At 49.4% G+C, this 21338-nt stretch overlaps 1 protein-coding gene across 7 annotated transcripts in view; it reads left to right on the forward strand.

Moving 5' to 3' along the window:
- Nucleotides 1–6549: 6549 nt before the first annotated feature.
- Nucleotides 6550–21338, forward strand: part of MYT1 (myelin transcription factor 1) — a 62367-nt gene continuing 47578 nt past the window's right edge. For 4 of the 7 annotated variants that reach the window (XM_061361503.1, XM_061361504.1, XM_061361505.1 and 1 more), the window contains exon 1: nucleotides 6550–6669. In XM_061361503.1, coding sequence (XP_061217487.1) covers nucleotides 6645–6669 — 25 coding nt within the window. In that variant the 5' untranslated portion in view covers nucleotides 6550–6644. Of the gene's footprint in view, nucleotides 6670–10801; nucleotides 11054–11131; nucleotides 11389–11458; nucleotides 11626–21338 lie in introns of those variants that run through there. The other 3 variants (XM_061361507.1, XM_061361508.1, XM_061361509.1) reach the window with 3 other exon arrangements.

The raw sequence follows: 21338 nt of genomic DNA on the forward strand, positions 1-21338 counted from the left end.
CATAACATTCCTTTTTAAAGCTTGTCTGAAAACATATTGTTCTCCCTTGCCAGCACTCCTCTGCTTCTCTCACCCTTTACCATGGGTTGTCTTTTTTGGTTTAACTCCATTGCAAACAGGCTGATGCACAGCATCTATGAAGGGGGTTTGCTGATCATTCAGGTGATGGGACCAAGGGAGAGAAGAACAAACCCCAGGGCTCTCCAGATGCCTCTCTTTGAGGAAAACCCCAAGCCCACATTTGTCTGACACCCTCCCTTTTGTTATGCTTCACCTCACTCAGATTTATTGAGTTTTGATTTATGACATTTAGGTTTCAAGCTCCCCATTGCTACCATGGAATTCTTTATATTTCTTCCACCTTTCCTTCTCCAACCTCAGTTAAAAGGTGGGCTCTGATGTCCCCCAAATATTGAAATCAGTATTAAACTGAGAAAACTTTGAAGAGGGGAAAGCCATAACTCAGGGTATGAGGAGCTCTGTGTGCACAAAGGGGGATGAGTAGATGCTCTAACTTGTTTGGAGATCCTGCTTGTGTGGTGTGAGGTCTGTGGGATGCTCACTCAGGGATGGAGTTGATTTGGGCTGAAGATCAAAGCTGTTTGCTAAATACCACACATAGTCTTTAGATAGAAAATGGAATAGTGCTTGTTTCCCAGGGAAGAGTTTTATGTTAAAAGTGAATATTAGGAGAGCAAAATTTGCCTCCAGTCCTTGTGACCCATAGGCAGCAAGATTCACGCAGAAGCCTGGCTGGCAAACACCGTCCAATCCAGGACCCACCATGCAAAGAGCTTTTCCATTGTTGGTTGAGAGGACACTGGGAACTTCACCCAGCTCCTCCCACCTCCCCAGTGGGGCAAATATGGTTCAGGTTGGCTTGGTGTATTGCTGTCTCAGTGCTGAAGGAGGATGGGACTGGGTTCTGTGATACAATGCAGAGTAAAGCTCCCCAATAGCGCACCCATGGGTGCGAAACACTAGCTTTCCAAGAGCCTGTGGTTGAGCACAGACCCCATTCCCATCACCCTGGATACCTGCACCTCAATGCTCCTCCTTCCTGCCCCTTGTCCCCAGCCCCTTCCTCAAATCCCCAAACCTTTGCTCAGGATTTATCTCTGCCTGTTTGTTTTCCCATCCCTCCTCCTGCTCCCTGACCTGACAAGCGCTCCTTTTAGCAGAGTATTAATTATCATCGCAGTGCTGGGACTAGTAATTATCCCTCCCTTGTGCTTTATGGGCTTCCCAGCACGGCTTGCAACGAGGACAGGGTGAAATGGCTCAGCTGGCAAGGGGCTTGTGGTGTGTGTCTGGGAGCCGTGGTAATTGTCCTGTGCCAGAGAGGAGGGAACGAGGGGAAGAAGAAGGAAGAGGAGAAATCATCTCTTTGCAGTCAATGGTGAACTGGAGAATTCAGCTTGTAGCCTTTAACCAGGGTGTTTTGGCTCACAGTTTATGACGGAAAAGAAAAATAAGAGGAACCTGAGGCTGTCCACCTGGAGATGGAGAATCCTAGGAGGGCTGAGAGGATGATAACCATGTCTGTCAGTGCTGAGAACCTCCCTTGCAACAAGAAGCATTGGGAAAAAGTCCCAGTAGAGACATACAGAGGGACCACAGGGAGGAGATTCCAAGGATGCAGCACAACTGGGTGCAGCAGCACCCATCCAGTTCTCACACTCTATTGAGCACCATGGTGAGCCCAGCAAGGCGGCATCGTGCAGGATGGCCACACTGGAGCGCATGGATGTTGGAGCCTGGGTGCCTTCCAAGGCACAGTGCTACCAGGAACACAACAGCTCTCTGTCAGGAATAGGGTGAAAAAAACCCAAATAATCCTCTCTGGCCAAAACTGTGATTTTTTTCTTCAGCAAAATGACAACACTCTGCTGGTGAAAATTGCCTTTCATTACAGTAGGGAAGGGAAAGGGAGATAAAAATGAAATAAGCTGTGCTTTTCTTCCCTTTATGTCCTTTTTGCAAACCTATAAGGATTCTTTCTGTCTTTTTTCCCCCACGTTCCTGCAGGAGTGTGAAGTTTTATTACAATTTATTATGTATTTGTCTAGGAATTTAGGGCTCTCAAGAAATCAAAGCCCCAGCGTGGCAAGCACTGCTGATGGACGTGGTGAGAGGGGCGGTGAACTCTGAGCACCTCTTACTCCAAATATAGAAGCCAAGTGTCAGGGGGAAAATGGATGAAGACTTTTCCCCATGGCCACCCTAAAAAACCAGTGCCAGGAACAGAAATGAAATCCAGCTCTCCCACCTTCTTGTGAGAACCTGCCTGCTTGGGGGTGTTTTCATGGTATTAAAGATTAATTGTGGCAATGGGATGCTGAAGTGATAAGCTAGAAAGCAGCATCCTGTCCTGGCTGCTGCTCTGCCCCATGCCTAACACTTAGGATGGGATGTGTGAGACTTAAGCCATGCTGGTGTGCACTGACCAAAAGGACATTTCCATGTGCAGCATATTGGATACTGTGGGATCAAGCCCTGCACCTTCTCCCTGTGCTGGTGCAGAACATGAGAGGTGCTCGACTTTGGGTAAGCTTTGAAGGACATTCCACAGAGGTGAATTGTGCAAGTAAACCCTCAGCCTATCAAGGCTGGAAACTTTGCCCCTGGGGAATTAGGCAGTCATTTGTCCATCATTAATGGCCACTAATTTTGGGATCATCCTTACGAATATAGTTTTCCTAAGAAACTCAATCCTCAAACACATAAGCACTGCATTTCTGCCTGTGCAAGGGAACTCAGTATGTCTGATACACTGAGCCCAGCTGGGCTTTGGGACTGTGGGCTAAGGAGGGTGATGCTTAGCTCTTCACTCTGCTGGTCTCTGTAACCTTGGTCAAACCACTTGCCATTCTGAAGAGGGTGGAAGAAGATTCAGTGCAGCAGCTCCTGAGGGCGGGCAGCCCCAGCTTTCCATGTGCTGGAATGAGCTGCAGCACCAAACCGAGCTGCTGAGAGGGCGGGGGGGCTTCAGCCTCCTCCCACCGTGTGGCCGGGGCGCAGCGCTGAGTGATGGGCAGTCAGCACTGACTGCTCCTTTCTTGGCTGCTCCGTGTCCTGCTCAGCAAAACCAGTCCAAACATGGTCCTGAGTCACCCCGTGCCTCAGTTTCCCCATCTGCTATGTGAGGTTAATCATCACCTTTAGTTTTACATTGACAGCATCACGCTGCCGTACAGAACCTAACGGGGAAAGGCTTTCTCAATGAAGGCGATCAACACCCCGGAGTTGAGCAGCTCCTAGGGTCGAGCATCCCCCATCCGCAGTGGCTGATTTTGGGCATGTGCACATCCCTCCTGCCCAGCAGCCAACAAACTGGCTCAGGAACCCGCATCCCTCCTGCGTCTCGTTTGAGGCAGATTGCTCACGGGTGGAGGGAACCTCCTGGAGAGTGAACCTTGTCAGCAAAAATGCAAATATTTGGAGTCAGAGTGCTCATTACAGCAGAACTCGATTTCAGGGTCAGCCCCCTTCGCAGCAAATTGTTAGCCAGCGGAAATGTTTATTGTCACCACACTCCGGCAGTTTTGACAGTACCTATCAAGTTGAGCTTGACAATATCTGCATACTGCTTCTCTGGCTTCCCCTGGTGCAGCCATGAGAGAGGTGCTGGAGGGAGGAGATTGGAGGCAGATTCCAGTCATCAGATGACTGGAACTATCCCCTTTGTGAAAAAGGCAGGGCTGTTGTTGGGGGGGTATAGCACAGGCTGCTGGGAAGATGGTGTTTGAAGGGAAATGTCTTGGTGCTTTTATTTTATTTTATTTTAATTTAATTTTATTTATTTTTTTATTTTAGTTTTTAATTACTTTATTTTACTTTATTTTATTTTACTTATTTTTTATTTTACTTTTTATAAATTTATCTTATTTATTTTAATATTTAGCTTAGTTTTCATTATTTTACTTTCTTTTATTTTATTTTGCTTTATATTTAATTTTACTTTTTATTATTTTATTTTTAGTTTCATTTGCATTATTTTATTTTATTTTATATTTTCAGATACAAAACTACACACATGGAATACCAAACTCCCCCCAGCCTGCAGAAGACTAAGGCTGGTGGGAAAAAGATCACGCTGCTGGCAAGCCCAGAGGGATAAGCTCCCATATCTTTGCACTGTGCTCTAAGACCAGGGCATGGATGGAGCCAGGACCAGCTCTGCCTCACCAGTGAAGGGGGAAAGGGGAGGCAGTGCATGAATATGGGGGAAACAAGAACCAGAACGAGATGCTGGTGAAAACACCAAGGAGGGGACAAGGCAGCTGCAGCCACAAGGCCTTATAATGACATCTGGGAGCTCCCTTTGCTTGACGAATGTGCTTTCAGCTCAAGGATGGACTAATTTCGCTCTGCTTTTTGCTCCTTCACAGCTTCACCTTTTCTCCCGCTAATGCACAGGGAAGGTGGGCCAGGCTGGAGCTGCTGTGAATGAGTTTTGTTTCCTTGCTTGCAGGAGCTGAGTGAAGGCTGTTTCATCTCAACAGGCTGCTCCCAACACCCCTTAATTTGAGATCTCCTGCATGCAGGAAGCAATGGAGTTGAGTGACCTTGCTGAATCCCGGCTGCTGCAGCTGCAGGAGAACAGGGGAGGAAAAGAAAAGAGGGGAGGAGGAAGAGGCACTTTGCTGTCTCCCATTGAAGCCCCAAGAGGCTGAAGATAAGAGAGTGAAAGTTTCAAATTGCCAGAACACCATTCTGAAAGTCATTTTCCAAGCGCGGAGCTCTCTGCAATGTCACCTCTCATCTTCCAAGGTGGGGATTGAAGGGACAATAAAGCACAGGATATTCTGCAAAGACAGAGTTGTTAATTCAAAGACGGAAGAGGTGCCAGTCCGCAAACAGGCTGTCTCATACCCCCTTCGGTACAGAGAGTTCTGCAGTCAGATGTATCTGTACAAGAGGCAGGCTCCAGCTCCTTTCCTGAGCCATATCCAGCCTGGATGAGTGATCTGGCTGAAGTAAGCATGGCTTATCCAGGTCCTGCTAATAGCAGAAGCCTACATATTCCACAGTTACACTTTGAATTTTACTTCAATTCCTGACTTTCAATTACATCCAATGATGATTGTATGTATTATTTCCCTTGACAGTGCTGTCACCAGCAGAAGACCGTGATGGATGTGCAGAGAGAAGGTGCACTCTGCTATTCCCCCAGAAAAGCTGTTCCTCCTCAATCCCTCTTCCAGCTCTCTGCTTTCAGAGAAATCTGGGTTAAGGAATTGGATGTATTCAACAAAGAGTTCTGGATCTTGCACCAAAGAGTGAATTAGCCTCTTGTTCTACATTCTTTGCTGACCTTTATTCCAACTGCATCCCTCCTTATAAGATAATAAAACCCCCCAAATACACAGGCTTGTCCTGCTGAGATAAACTGCATTCAACTCTCCTTAGTACTATCAGCTTTGTTCTGGGCTCCTTATTACTGGTGCCACCTGTCCCTCCAAGCACAGGCTTGCCCCCCTTTCCCAAATTACCCAAACTAAGGCTTGGGTGGGCTTTCTCCCTGCAAATGCATTTATTTGCCCACCCGGGTCACAATGCTGAGATCGACACTGATGATCCAGCTTTTTGCCAGGCAAATCCCTCCTCTCCCTTACTTTCAGAAAGGGAACTTTCCTCTCTCTGCAGGCCAGGGCTGACCACAGAAAGAGCTGGGCTTGGTTTTATCCAAGGCAATAAGCAGAGCACAGTGGGTCACACAACCTGGAAGGGCGCTTTGTCAATGGGGTAACAAAGTTCAGTGCTATCATACATGTTAATCACAATCTTGGTTACTTTTCTATTATTATTATTATTATTATTATTATTATTATTATTATTATTATTTCCTGGTAACTATTTCCCTGCTTTTCCATCTGGAAGGCCAGTGAGAGTGTTCTTCACTGGCCTGTAGCCAGTTTTCTCCAGCTGGGATCAGTTCAGTCCAATGTTGCCATCTGTCCTTTGAGGCAGAGGGACATCCTCTTCCATTTCAGATCTCTCCCAGAACCAATTCCCCCTTTTCCTTTCCCCATGCACCCTGGACTCAACCAAAGCCTCAAATGTGTGGCTATAATTGGACTTGTGTGTTTCTAAGCAGACATTTGCATGTGAGGGGTCCAGTGTCCTGACCGCTGGCTGCTCAGAGCCACATGGTTGCTCAGCCTAGGGTTAGCTGGGGAGGATTCCCACTCCACAAGCACATAGAGTGTGTTTTGGGGTCTCACTGACATAATGGGTGCAGATCAGGCTCCCTGGGGCTGCTTTGCCTGGACAGGGCTTCCTACCCCCTCCGGGATGTGGATGTTATCACTTCACCTCTCTCCCAATGAAAGGCAGTGAGCCCCTCACACGACTGAGGATGGGTGCCCTTCCCCAGCTTCCCCCCTTCCCTGCCCATCCAGGGGGGATAGCGGGGAGGGAGGGGGGTCAAACACACACGCACACCCCCCAGAGCCATTGTGCGGGGCCCCCGCGGATTGGCCGCCGAGTGCGCCGCAGTGATTTTGCGGCGAGGTCCCATTGGCCGCCGCTGCACATAAGTTTTTGCTCCGGACGCAACTTTTCCCAGGGCGGATGGAGTAACCCCACGGCGGCGGCCCCGCTCCCGCACGGGCCACGGCTCCCGCCGCCTCCCGGCAAGGATGAAGCTCTGCGGGACCTTCCTCGGTTCGTAGCCGTTTGCCGGCAGAGTGGGGAGGGGGTGTGAGTGTGGATGGGTGTTCCTGAGCGATTCCCCCCATGTTTCCCATCTAAATCGCTCTAGCAGCTTAATTCTGCTTAAGCCACCCAAAAAGGGGGGTTGCGGACGCACAAAGTCCTCCGTTCCCCCTTGTTTTACGATGTTTTATCCCCGGTGGAAAGAGGTTTCAAAGCGCAGGTTTCTCGTGTTTGTCGGTACCGGGCTCAGCTGCGAAAGGATACGGGGGATGGGGGGGGGGGGTGGATGCTGCCACTCCGGGGCACCAGCGGGGCTTTGTCCCTGCTGCTGTGGGTTTCACCTAACTACAAAGGACTGGGTAGGGAGGAGGGAGAAAATCCTGTTTTCTGCCGCTTCTGGTCACACTTCTGCTGGGGGTGGTGGTGTTCGGTTTGCTTTTGCGTGTTTATTTTTATGCCCCACTTGCACATTGCTGGATAATGAAAGGGTGAGGAGGATGCCACTAAGTACAAAGTTGTTTGCTGCCTGCTCAGCTGAATGTGTTTTGGTGCCTGAATTAACCCGGGAACAAAGGAGTAAGTTTAGGGATAATGCGAGCAAAAAGACGGTGATTGCTCCAATTGTTGTTCTTCGGGGAGAAAAAGAGCTCAAGGTTTGGGTGAGACAAAGGCGTTGCCCCTTCGGGAAGGAGCCGCCCAGATCGGGGGGAAGGGGCGCTCTGGAGAACGAGCAAAGGGTTATTAGAAGTTTTTTTTTGTGCCTGTGCATGTTGTTCCATCTGCCAGGGGCCTGTAGTGGGCAGGTTTCTTCGCAACCCTTCAGCTGTTCCATATACAATATTAATGCTGGCCATTTCTATTCGGCATACAACAGCACTAATTGTAGTCTGAGGCATTAAGGCAGTCAGCCCATCTGCATAGAAGCTTTCAGAAAGAAACAAGGAAAGGGGGGGGAAAAAAAAAAGGAAGAGAAATCTTTCACCCCCAGCTGGTAACCGGAGAAGTTGGTGCCAATTACAAATGCATAAAGTTTGAGATCTAATTTGCTTTGAAACGGCCTCAAAGAAGCCAGCGAAATGCAATGTGGCGGTTTTATGCCTGTATTTACACAAGCAAAAGCAGCTTTATTTTGAATAATCTCAAACTTGAAACGTTTGATCTGAAAACAGGAGCAGAGCAGGATTATTATTATGTTTGTTAATAAATTGCACGGCGATTTGTGTGCGAAGTGAATCTACTTTTACAAACCCTTTTGGCATTCGCTTCTGCGGGGGACAGGCAGGCAGCGATCCTCTTGCTCCTGCCTCAAACAACGCGAAAATACATGAATATGTATTGAATACCTCTCTGCTGTGCGGCTCCCATAGGGAAGCAGCAGCTCTTCCCGACCTGGGACCACACAGTAATTATTTCTTTCCTGGAAACTGCTGTAAAGTGACTCTGAAGAGGTCAGAAAAGCCCCAAATCCCCCCAAAAAGGTTGCAAGATGCTGAAGGGGGTGAGGAGCGGTGGGGTGATGGGAGCTGTCCGCGGCCGTGGTGCTGACCAGTGGCCCGCCTGGCCCACACATGGCCTCGCTTCCCTCTCGGGTTCCTCCAGCTTGGGGATGGTGTATGTGTGCCCGGAGACACTGGGGGCTGAGGAGGGATTTGGGAGCTGTGAGATGGGAATTTCTGCCAGCCGATGAAATTGGAGGTGATTGGAAACTGTGGGTCCCTTTCTGAGTGTTTGCAGTGTTTTGGAAGGGTTTGAGGGGAAGGGAAAGTCTGAGTTTGGGGACAAAGAAACGCCAAACACTCTTTTGCAACCCAGAGCTTAATCGAATGGTATCAATGCTGTCAGCTGCCTTAGGGATCCTTGGTGAGTTGCATGGTAATAAATGCAACAACAGTGATAAAAATTAATATGTACTAACAGCTGGAGAGGCGCAGGTATAGAGTCATAGAATCCCAGGTTGGAAGGAACCTCGTGCATCATCTGATCCGGCCTTTCTTGGTGAAGCATGACCTAGACTAGATGTCTCAGCACCCTGTCCAGCTGAGTCTTACAAGTGGGATCCACCACTTCCTTGGGAGGTTATTTCAATGGCTGATTGTGAAAAATGTTCCTCTTGTGTCCAGATGGAATGTCCCCAGAAGATGTGCATATTCACACACGTGCAGTGTGTGTGTGCACATAAATTTGTGTGGAAACATGCAAGTAAGCACGCTTCCCTCCTGCCTTCTATCCCATCTATTGTGCTTTTGTTTCTCAAGTTTTAACAGTGCATCTTGAAATTAAGTAGTGGTGGAGGGGACCAAGCAGCATTGTGAGCAGAGAGGAGCTGAGTCCACCCATCCCTCCCTTTGATTCTATCACGGGTGCAGAACAATGGAGATGCAGTGTAGCACCAGGCCTGCTGCCTGCAGATAAGAGTTTAATAGAATTTCTGAATGCCAAAGGTTTAGGATGTAAAATATCCCTGTCTTTCGTGGTGTGTCCAAAGGAGATAGAAAGCAGCTTTTCAGGAGTACTCTCCGCTGAATACCTCTTTTATGTTAATGGTCTAGGAGCACACCAGGCTCACAAGGCATGGAAAACTGCATCCTAAGAGTCTCCAGTGCGGCCTCAACAGTTTAAAACTAGTACTTTTGTCACCTTCTCCTCAATAAAACACCTGAGATGGGGAATTGACTCACTCCCCCCTGTTATGCACCCAAGAATGGTCTATGGGCTACATGCAGCACTTCCAACAGCCCACACTGCTAGGCAGGAAGCTCATAAACACACATGGGCTGAAACCTCAGGCAGCTTGAGAGGTTTTTCCCCCTCCTGACCATGCCTCACGTGGCCTGGGCAGGGATGACCTGGAAAGGGGTGGTTGGAGCTCTCCTGCAGCTCTGGAGCTGGAGTTTCCTGCAGGAGAGCACATCCCCAGCAGGATTCAACTCTGTGCCAGGCTCTGCCTCTGCTCTCCGAGCTCTCTAAAGGCTCCTGGGGTTTCTATCCATTTGTGCACTCCTGCATCTTTTTGGAAGCCTTTATTAAGATGACAGTAAAGTCTTAATCGTCCCAGTGGTGCTGGGGAAAAGCACTGGGTAGAAAGGTGACCACCTACACCCCCCTCCCCATATCCTATGGGGCTGCCTGTGTGTTCCCTGCTGCTTCCAAAAAGTTGTAATCCAGGTGCTAATGCTGCTGTCTGGCAGGGGACAGACAGGCAGAGGGGATGTGCTAATGCCCTTCCTTCTGCACAGGGCCGGGGTCTGTCCCCAGAGCATCCCTCCAGCTTGGTGAGCGCTTTCTCCTCCTGGGTGGCCAGCTTTCCACTGAACAGAAGCGTAATAGTAGCTCCTGGAAAGTGATGTAATGGAAGAACACACACTTCACTTGCTCAGAACCAATCCCCAAACTATTTTAGTCACAGTTTTCTTTTAGGACTTCTCCCTGTGTTATTCTCCCTCCCATCACAAAGCCCAAAATGTAACCACCTGAGCCACAATCCGTCCTTCCCGGGGTGAGGTGATGTCTGTTGGGAATATAGTCTGACATTTCTTATTTAATTTTAAAGAGGAGGGAAAAAACACAACTATTTATATACCTTTTAACCACTTGCTTTTGAATATGTATATCAGCTAGTAGGCAATACTTCCAGGTTCGTAGAGGCGATAAATTTCCCAGTCTGTTCTTTATGGTGATAGGTCATCTTCCTAACCACCAATAAATATTGTAAAGTACTTTCGCTGGAGCTGTGCTAACCCAGGGCATCTGTCACTCGCTGCTTGCTGCTATTAGGAATTATTGGGCCGTACCACGCGCTGGGATGCGCGGAGGGGGGGACACACACGCCACGGCGCTTGTCGCCGTCCTTTTGTGTGCCTGCTATCAAAGGAGCCCCGAGCCTCGTGCATATTAATTATGAATCAGCTCGGGTAAAATCCTTCACCTTCTGCTGGGGCTCGGGGAGGGGGAGCAGGAGGCGAAAGGGACCGGGAGAGCCCCAACTCTCGGTGCGCTCCAGTCCGCGGCTCCATCTCTCTCTGCCTCTCTCTTTGATGCTATACTGTAAATTTATTTCACCTCGGAGAGTAAACAGATATATTGCAACCCCAAGGGTTCATGGGTAGTGTATTTACAAAGGGAAGGCGCAGCAAGCCCCCTCTGTGCCATTTCCATTAATGAGAGCGGTCATTAAGTAAATGAGACATTGCCTTTAGCAGGCTTAAGAGTTCACACACTAAGGAGTATCAGATATTTAATTGACACCAACAACCCGTCTTACACGCGTGTTACTGGTGTAGGGAAGTGGGCTGCCCTCCAAGAACTCTCCCCCCACAACCTCCCCCATGTAAATTTCATGATTGGTTTCCGTGATGTCATTTTGTAAAGGGGCAGACAATAGCTGTGGGGAAAGGTAAGTCAATATTATGTTCTTTCGCTGACAAAGGCAGATAACGCTGGCTTTTTTCTTTCCCTCTTCCCCCCCCCTCCCTTCTTTTTCTTTCCCCCCTTTCCCTCCCCTCCCTTGGATGGAGACCGAGGGGAAAGGCTTTTGGAGCGCGCAGTCGATGTAAACAGACGCAGGCGTTTCGCCTTTAGAGCACGGAGCCTGGCTTGTTGTTTGGAAAACTGCACCGGAGAACCGAGGGGGATTTTCTTTTTATACCATGACCATCACGCTCCCAGGTCCATCTTTGCTCGCTCGCTGCGAGACGCGAGTGGACAGGATCCGCTTCTGACTGGAAAGAGGTTGAATAAGATGAGAAAGGAGATTTGTTAAAAGGGGGGTGTGGGGGGGGTGGTGGAAAGGAGGAAAAGAAAGGAGAGGGAAGAAAAAAGCCCAACATTGCCTTCAGCCGGGAAACTTTGTGACTCCCCCTGGAAGAGGATGCTTGCCGGGTGTGTGGACCGCGAGCTCGGTGGATGCTCGGCCGGAGGGAAGCGTGCGCAGGGTTAGCAGAAGACGCTCCGGCGGAGCTCTCGGAGGTGCTGATGGCGGTGTGGGGCCGGGGCTCCGCGCGTCCCTCTCTGCCCCCTCCTTCCCCTTCTCCCAACCCCTTTACTACGGAAACTCCAACCCCAGGCTGCTGTCTCCCACTCCTTGGTCTTTGGGGAGCTCCGGATGCATGTGCGGAGCGCTGGTGGTGCCCGTTGGGTCTCCTGCTTGGGGTTTGCTCCTGCCCCTGGCAGACTCCTCTTTATTCCTCTTTTTATTTATCTTTCTTTTTCCCCTTTCCCCCAGTGCCACTTCAGAGTTCTCTATTTATAGCAGCGAGGACCAGGGGCTGTGTGCCATGTTGGTGGATTTCTCTCTATACGTTGACCACGACTGAAATCTGCGGGTTCTTATTTTTAGCTGGGAAGAGGCTTTGCTTGGCTAATCTCGTTATCAATTTGAGCAAAGTTTTTGTTGTTGTTGCTGCTGTTGTTTTGTGGGTGATTTTGGGGGAAGCATGGAGGGAACAGGGGTCCTGAGGAAGTGCTTGTGCTGTGATTGACCCTGGTGAGTTTGACTGAGTTTGGGGTGCAGTTTGCTGGTGGGTAGGACAGACCCTCCCGGGGGGGGGGGATCAGTACCCTCGGGGGCTCACCCATACAAAGGGGTGGGTTGAGGGGTTCAGTCCCTTTGGAGAAGGGACTTGGATGATGCCAGTCCCCCCTGGAGCGGCTGTAGGGCAGGGGAAGGAGCAGGCTGCCTTCTGCCCCCCCCATCCTGGCTCCCCCCAGTGCTGTTGAATCCCTTTGCCCTGAGCAGCCACTGAAAACAAGTGCAAACCCTCAGTTAAATCCTCACCATCGCCCTGCTGCTACTTTGAGTTATTTATTTCTTCTTTCTTTCCCTTTCCCTCTCTCTCATTGCCTCATCTGCTGTTATTATCAGCCTTTTCCATATGGCCACTTTAATTAATGGCAGACAAAAGGGGTTGGGGGGGTGTGGGGGGGAGAGAAATCCAGGAATTAGAGTTTATAGTTGGTTTGTCTCTGATGCTGTCATAGAAACCAGAAGCAAAGATGCCGCCTTTCCACTTCTTTGTATGATCCTGTTTATTGTTCCCGAGCGGCGCAGATTGGAGCAGGCGCGTGTTGTGCAAAGCGCAAACCATCGCCCGCTGCTGCGGCCCGGGCACAACTTGTCCCCTTCTCCCCTTCCCTTCCTGCTTTCTCCTCCCTCGGGAAGGCCAAGGAAAACTCACTTTTGCTTACTGTATTTCCTTTCCTGTGAGTGCTGCAGGGGCTGTGGGTTCCCCACTGCACAGGGGCGAGAAGAGTAGGAAAACTCCACAAAGTTGGGTTTATCCCTTCCCTGAAAGCAGGCGGGAGCTGCCTCTTGTCTCCCGGTGGATTTGGGGTCTGTGTATCCCAGAGCAGCAGGTCCGGGTCTGCCCCGGGTGGTGTTGCAGCAGAGGGGGACCAACCCTGGCTGTGGGTGGCAACTCCCCAGGGGTCCCATCCGAGCAGGCAGCTTCCACTTGTCCCCTGCACATCCCTGAGTAAGAGGCTGTGATTTCCAACCCCAGTAGCAGTGCTTGGGGGGAGTGGGAGCGCCTCGGGCTGTAGGAAAGCCAGGAATACAGCTCCCAACCCCTGCAAGGGGGGGGGTCTATGGGGCTTGGCACGGCTTGAGGGGTGTCCCACTGTGGGACAGTGCTTCAGGTCAATGTCAAGGCTGGCATTGGTGGCTTTGGGACAGGGGTGTCCCCTCCGCTTTGGGCTAGGAGTGAGTGAGAATCCAAACCTCCCCCTTCCTTCTCTCCCCCCCTCCGTGGTTCCCAGCAGTCGGATGCTGAGGGCAGGGCTGACTTTGCAAGACGTAGTTCAGCGTCAGAGCAGCTGCCATCTTAGCAGACAGTGATAAAGTCCCCCCCCTGCCCCGTTCCCCTCCCAGGCACATGGGCTTTGGGGTGATGCTTCCAAACTTGGCTTCTCAATGGGGCACGCTGCTGCTCTTGGGCTGTGTGGGGAGCAGCGCACCCTGCATGGGCTGAACTGCACAGCTTTGGAGCCTGGGGATACAAACTTCTCCCTTCCCCCAAATCCCACGTTGGTTCTGCATCAGTGCTTGGGGTGGGAGGGTGAGCAAGTGAGTTTATCCTCCTGAGACCCCCAAAATCAGTGCAATGCAAAACGGTCCCTGTCTGGTGAGGGATAGAGCAACCTGGGGGCGCTTGGTTTGCAAGGGGTGCTGGTGTCTGCCTCACTGGAAAGCTTGGGGGACCCTGTGCCCCCCAAGAGCAGGGCGAGGAGGGAGAAGCAGCAGGTTTACAGTAAAGGCTGGAGTGTAGGGGAAAATGCCACGGCTGGGCCGGGCTTCCCAGAAGACCTGAAATGAGCCATGGGAAGGGGGAGGGAGCTGGGGGAAGCATTGCTGTACTGCTAGGAGGTCAGATGGGAGAGTTTAATGGCAAAGAGGGGGCAAGGCCCCACCTCCCCTTTGCTTTGTGTGCGTGTGTTGGGCTGTAAATAGGACTTGTTTTTACACTTGTGAACTGTGTAGCTTAGTTGCTAGAGCTCTTTCCTTAATGACAAAGAACATCTCCTGGCGTCACTTTATAGCTGTTCCTCCTATACATGGGAGCTGCGGGTGGAGAATCCACGCTGTAAACTTCAAGAGCTGAGAATAAACCATGGAGCGTTGTTATCCTTCCCTCAATAAATCCCTTCTTTGAGCTGTTTACTTACGCTGGTTACTCCCTGGCTGTGCAGAGGGGGATGCTGACAGCAGCAGGGAGGCTCAGGTGTCCCACATTCCAGGTTTATTTGTCTTTTTAGGACATAACCCCTTTCACACAGCCCCTGTAGGGTTATCAGGCTGGGATTAATTCCCACTCATCCTCTCAGTTCCCAGGTGGTTTTCCAGCTTGGACAGGGAGAAGTTGCTGTCAGGAAAACTTGCTCTTTCAGCACCTTTTCTCCTTTCCATCTTTTCCATCTTCCTCGCCTTAAAATATTCCTTTCCTCTTCAGATATTCTCTATTGCTTCTGAGGCTGCTTCCCTTTGCAAAGCAGAAACTTGATCCTGCACCTAGTCCTTAGAGAGGAGATTATGGTGTGAATGGAGAATAGGGATGATATGGATATACTGTGCAGTTTCTGGGGTGGGAGAGATACCATAAAATACCTTGCTCCTAGGGTGGAATGGGTTTTCTGCTCTGGGATCTGGTAGCCAGGAGTAGTGGCAAAAAGCAGGGCTGGGACATCCCTTCTGCTTCCTTCAGAGGCAGGAGGGAAATCTGTCACCCCATCTCCCTGCAAATCTATTCACCAAGGAGAAAAGGAGTTTGTGTCTGTTTGGAAGAAGGAAGTTTCCCTCTTGGCAGGTTAATCCATTGAAAGGAATTCCTGGAAGTTCAGTGTTTGCCTGTGCTGAGTTTGGGAGCAGCTGCTGGTGGTTTGGCTCTGTGGGATGGAGCTGGGACATGGAAGGTGAAGAGCAGATTCCTCCTGGTTCAGGTTCCATGTGTTTCCCCTGCAGGGCAGCAGCAGTGTAGGGTGGCATCTCATGGCTTCTCAGAGCTGCTTTGCTGTAGCATCTTGTGTGTGTGTTTTAGTGCCATGGGAATAGCTGGAGGTGGGCCCTGAGGTGAGGACATCTCGGGCATGAACACGTATTGAACACATATGTTTAAAGACTGTAAATATGAGAAAAACACCTGGATAGAGGAAATCCTCAACATGTTTTGTGGATTTTGTGTGGACTCTATTATAGAAGACACAAGCTGGAATTTTAAGGAAAAAAGAGCTAAAAATACAGCACAAAACTAGTGTTTTTCTGTTGTTGAGGTTGCTCATCACCACAACAGTTCTGGGAGGCCTTGCTGTAGTTTTACAGGTGGGGTTGGGCAGGCAGAGAAGGTTTCTGGGTCAGGAAGGTCCAGGCTAACAGCCTGGGATCTTAGTGTGAAAAGTTGGTCCCTTAAAGCAGGACTTTACCATTGGAACGTCTGTATTTTGAACATCACTGCCTGCTTTTTCAAGTGATGTCTCTGTGGTGTGTGTCTTTGGTGAGGCAGAGCTTGCATGAAACTGGTCCAGCAGTGTCCAAAGAGACCCAGCACTGGGAGCTGTGGTTGTTTTCAGGCAGACCCAAGAGGGCAAAGGCACACGTGTCTCTGGCTGGGTTACAGATATGAGTGGGAAGAGGATAAGGGGTGTGAGCGTGGCTGGGGCTCCATCCCACCTCCCTGATACCATCAGAGCATCCTGGTGTATCGAGGTTCATATGCGACTCAAATGTCCCATGTGTTTTATAGCAGTGAGGAAATGAAGTGAGCTGCGAAGGCTTGTCCAGGGAAGGGTGTGAAAGGATGTCAGGAAAGGGGAACAGTGAATTTCCAGGCACAGCTTGGTTGACAATAGGGTGGTTGAGATTCCCTTGTCCTCCCCAGCAAGTGTCAGTCTTGGAGCAGAATAAACTGCGATGCCCTGCAATGCTCTGCTTTTTGTTTTGGTTTGGTTTAAAAGCCCCCAAAAGATAAAAAACAGAATTTTCACCTGAATTAAAATACTTTTGATCTTTGTCTTTCCTTGAACTTTTTGCTTCAGAGAGAATAGATTAATAAACACTTTCAAATGGAAAAAACTCATCGTTTGGAAAGGACCCCCTTTTATCTTTAACACAGCTTTAACGCTAACCTGGCTATGAGCTGGTTGTCCCTCGGCTCCTTTTGTCTTGCTGGTTTTTATCTTAACGACAATAAATGCGCTTTTATTGTGATCATTCTGGTCTTTCCTGGTCACTTTTTATTCTTTCCCTCTTATTTTGAAGTCGGCGCATGGAGGGGGAAAAAAAAGAAATAAAATAAATAATTGCAATGTTATTTTAATCAGCCCAAATGAAAGAGCAAATCAGAGCGAGCATTTTAATCTGCCCCAAGCAAAACTGCCTTGTACATCTGTCATGTCGGGATTAGTGGAACTCTTTAAAGAAGCTGAAGACTTTTGAAACAAAGTATTAAACATTTGTGACCTGATTTCCATTCTTACAATATTCTCATTAAGAAGAGTGCAGGCTGGAAGACATCTGTTGCCTCCTATTTGTTTTAAGAATATTAAAGAATAATAAGAATATGGGATGAGGGGGTGGGTGCAGGAAATGTAAATGTTAATATTTGGAGCTAAATCTCTAAGCTGCACTTTGCCAAAGTGATTCTGTGTCTCACTATGGGCAGGGTAGGGGGAAAATGCAAGTCTTGGTGAAGCCCCTCAAGTTGGATGCCCTGTGTTGCTGGTCTTGGTCACTTTAGACCGTTGGTGCTTTAGGCTTTGCTGCAGGCTGTGAGGTTTGGTGCATCAATAGTGGAGATTCCTGGCATAAAATCTAGTCTTAAACTAAACCCAGGCAGTGATGCAGCCTTAAATTGTACATAAATACAGCTCCTATGTGTGTGGCACCTGCATGCGTTCAGTGCTGCCTTGGATCAGCCGGAAAACAGAGTAGGAAGGGAGAGAAAACGTCCTTCCTGGGTGTGCAGCTTGTGTTTTGTTTGATGCTAAGGCAGTTAAAGTAAATGGCTCAGCTTGGATCCCTAAGGAAGAAAAAAAAGCCAGGCATGTGGTCGGTAAAGTACTTGCTGAAAGAAGCCTTCCCCTGTAATGTGGGTATACGGTTGAAGAGAAGGTTGCTGTCGACTGCAATCTTTGCATCTTGTTTATGCTTGCTGGGTAAAATATTAACTAAAGCATCTGAACATAAAGTTCTGGTGTGAAAGAATATCAGCAGGGGAGAGCCATATGGTGCCAGCCTGCTAACAAAATACCAAACGCTGGAGATTCCTTTTTGCAGAAGACTGAAAACTCTCGTTTCCCATACATAATACATGAGTTCGTGCCTTTGATTACTCTAAACATTAGTCCAAGCGGCACAGGCGTCTCTTTGGAGCTAACACAACTTAGGGCACGCAGTTCTCTTCCCCCCCCTCCCCTTTTCTTTACATAAAAGAAATCGATGTTGAGCTGTTAAAGATACAAATATCCAATATGCTGTAAGACAATATGTTTCCGAAACTGCTGCGTAAGCTGCCTTTCCTCTAGTTAAATATAAGCTGCTGTAGAGACTCGGGTTTCTTCATTCTTCCATTTGAAACCATTTGGCAAGTAAGTGGCTCTCCCTACGATGGTACCTGCAAGCTGGGGCTGTGCCTGGTTTAGGGAAGCCTTTTGCTCGTTGTGGATGTGATCAGACCTGTTTGGTGCTGAGGACCGTAATCGTGTGTGAGCAGCAGCTCGTGGGCACGCTTACCTGAAGGCTCCCTGCGAGCCAAGCAGTCAGGTGCATTCCATAGCAATGGGTTCAAACCCCACATTAGGAGGATCCCCTGGTGAATGTTATTATAAGGTACAAGAGGAGGCCCTAGGGGAGCTTTCATGCACACGGTGTTTAAAATCCAAGGTACTGCTGGCTAAGCTGGCAGGTGACACCGAGTGCTTTGCATTTCTTTTCTCTTCAACAATCCCTTGAAACCCACAATTTGATGGTGAATAACCCAGCCCTTTGCTTGTCACTGGGCTCCCCAGGAGCAGCTTGTTAAGGTCTGTGATGAGTACCCAATTACCTGTGTGTAAAAACACCCACCTTGTGCAGAGAAACCACCCCAGCAGCTGCCGTGGCTTAACCCATGTTTCAGAGTTGGTCCCTGCTCCTGGTGCTCTCCAGCTTGGAAGAGGCAGCTCTGACGGGTGGAAGGGGATGTCTGTCAGGCAGCCATGGGCTTGGGGCTGAAGCTTGACTTTGAGTTGCCTGTTTTAGCTCTTGGACATCCAAACCTCCTTGGAAGAACATCAGGTTTAGCATTTAAATGCAGAATTGGGCTTTCCTCTTCTGGCACTGGCTCTTCTCATTCTGGCTGTACTGGTGATGGGATGGAAATGAAGTTGGCTGAATGTCTGTTGGACCTTTTGGGGCAGGGAAGGGTCATGTCTAAAGGGGAGGCTGCGGGGATAAGCGAAGGTGTTGGATGGGCTTTGACAGAAGCTGCCTGATTTCAGTAAAGTGCTTTGAAAACCATCTTGTAATGGGGCTTGATGCCTAAGCAAGAGCTTTCCTGTAGGAGGTGTTTCTAGTCGTCATAGGATGGTTTGGGTTGGAAGGGACCTTAAAGCTCCAGTTCCAACCCCGCTGGCATGGGCAGGGACACTTTTCACTAGACTAAGTTGCCCAAAGCCCCATCCAATCCCCCAAACCCAAGCACCTATGCACAAAAGAGAAGATAAACCAATTCCTTTCCCTGGTAAAGGTAAAACATCTTTCTTTGTGAGAAGACTGGATATAAGGAAGAAATTCTTTCCTGTGAGGGTGGTGAGGCACTGGAATGGGTTGCCCAGGGAGGTTGTGAATGCTCCATCCCTGGCAGTGTTCAAGGCCAGGTTGGATGAGGCCTTGGATGATATGGTTTAGAGCAAGGTGTCCCTGCCCATGGCCGGGGGGTTGGAACTGGATGATCTTAAGGTCCTTTCCAACCTTAACTATTCTATGATTCTAAATCAAAGGTCTTAGATGGGTGGTATTCTGGGTGAAGTTATCTAGGGCAAAGTGAGCCCAACTCGAGTGGCTTTGCAGAGGGGAAAGACACTCCACGCCTCTGAAAGCTGATGTGGCCATGAGCATGCCTGCAGCCCGGCTTCTCCTTCTGTTGCATACGTCTCTCTTCCATAACTGTGAAGCTTTGCATCTAGCAAGCTTCTGGCAAGTGGAGTTAAAGGTTTGTTTGTTGCCCTCAATATTTTGATGTAATTAGTCAGCAAGCAACTTGCTGCTTTTGCCCAGAGAAACGCTCTCTCCAAGAATGGAAGAGGCAGAGGAGGATTAATGGCCTTCTGGAGAGAGCTGCTCCGTTTTATTTGTGCTTAAAAAAACAAGTAAAAATAGTGCCTGGGAGCAATGTGGTTGCTTTGAAAATACATGACAGTCTATACAGTTAACTTTGCCTGCAGTGTCTGAGGAGCACAGAGTTGTCAGCTCCTTTCCCGTATCTCCTAGTAACTTTGGGCTCCCTCCCGTTGCTGGGGTGGCAGGTCACTGTGGAGCAAGCAAAGCGGCTCTGGCAAGTTGGCTGTGCAGGGAGCATTGCGAGGAGAGCCAGGACACCCCTGGAAATGGGAGGATTGGGAAAAGAAGGATTTGGAGTAGAAACTTCCTGATTATGGGATAGGAGCTAATCCTTGGCTGTGGGTTCCAGGGAGTGAGCTCATCACTGCGGGGACCTTTGGCTTTCCTGGCTTGGTACTGGGAGAATACCAACGTGGCTGGAAGTGGGGATGAAGGCTGCTCTGCTCCAAGAGCACTACTCATGGGCATGTAGCTTCTGCACCATCCCTCCTCCTTGTTGTCCCTGCTTCATAGCATACGCCAGAGCAGGCTGCTGCTGGGCGAACAGAAAGGTATCACTTGGCTCTTTAATTTCAGTTACCTGGGGTCTGCAGGAGCACTAAAAGCAGTGCTATGAACTTCACGTATTTTATGATTCTCCTTTTCAAGCAGGTAGTGTACAGCAGCCGCCCCATTCAGTGGTGATAACCCGGGGGGCACTGGGGGGGCTGTGACCTACTGCTGGCAGGGTAGAGGCTCCTTTTGAACAAAGCCATTTGAAGGGTCAGCTAAACTGCCTCATTTCATGGTGGGCAGCATGGTACCCTATGTATGCCCCTTCTCCGGGAGGCTTGGCATGGGAATGGGCTTCAGTTTGAGTATGGTGAGCCTGTGCTGTGTAAGGGGATGCTGGTGGGGGCTAAGAGCCAGGGGGCACTGTGTGGTGATGCCTTTTACCCCAGGGGAGTTGCTGCTGCACGATGATCTCACCTCCTTTTATGCCTTATTGCTTCTGTCTCTCTGACTCCGTGTGACACACGCTTACGTGTCAACTTTTCACTTCTTATATGGCAGTGGAGAGGAAAGGCTTAATATCGTAAAGACAAGCTGGCAGCTGGGAAGTAGCCCATTTAGTCATCTAACTTTGCGTCACAGTTGCTGCCAGCCTCTTCCATAGCTTTTCCTGGCAGCTTCTCCTTCCTCTGCTTGACCTGGCTTCACACGTGATAGAAATCCCTATCCAGAAAACCATCTGCTTGAGTAAGCGCTGTTGGACCCTGGTCTTGTAGGGGAGAAGGGTTTGTGTTGTTCAGACACAGCTGTGTGCCCAGCTTGGGCTTCAGGCAGAAGCAGTGTGGGTTTTGCAGCCTTTGTGGGTTTAGGGTGAGGTACCCAGAGCAGATTTAAATTCACTTGTGGTGGCCTAGCTGCAGGTTTACCTTTCTCTCAATGGCTGTGAGAAGAAGCGGTGATCTAGGGGGGTATGGGAGCTGAAATCCCCTAATGTCATTTGTTCCTCTGTATGCATCATATTATTGTTGCCCATTCTTCAACCACCCTTCTCCCTGCTTATCTTCAGCCCCCAGCATCTTAATGCTGCCCCGGAGTCCCTTTGTACAGCACAGAAACACTGTGCACGTACACACATAACCCTAAAGGTCATCTCCGAGCACTTAGGGTGAGGAAGGACATCCACGTCCAACACTGGCAGTGCCAGTGGTCACACATCTTGTGCTCACCCCAAAACCTCTGTGACTCACACAGATTGGTTTCCCCTTCCTGAGGGCTTCTGTGTTTCAGCAGGACCATGGGAAGGGTTTTACAAGCCAGAAGATGCTTTTGTAACCTCCCCGAGAGCCGCCAGGTCATTCCCTTTAGCAGCAAGGAGCTGCTT

Source organism: Neopsephotus bourkii, unplaced genomic scaffold, assembly GCF_033783945.1.
Source record: "Neopsephotus bourkii isolate Nb327-2 ecotype Australia unplaced genomic scaffold, CSIRO-AGI_Nbou_v1 NB_1060, whole genome shotgun sequence".
In the NCBI taxonomy this organism is placed as follows: domain Eukaryota; kingdom Metazoa; phylum Chordata; class Aves; order Psittaciformes; family Psittacidae; genus Neopsephotus; species Neopsephotus bourkii.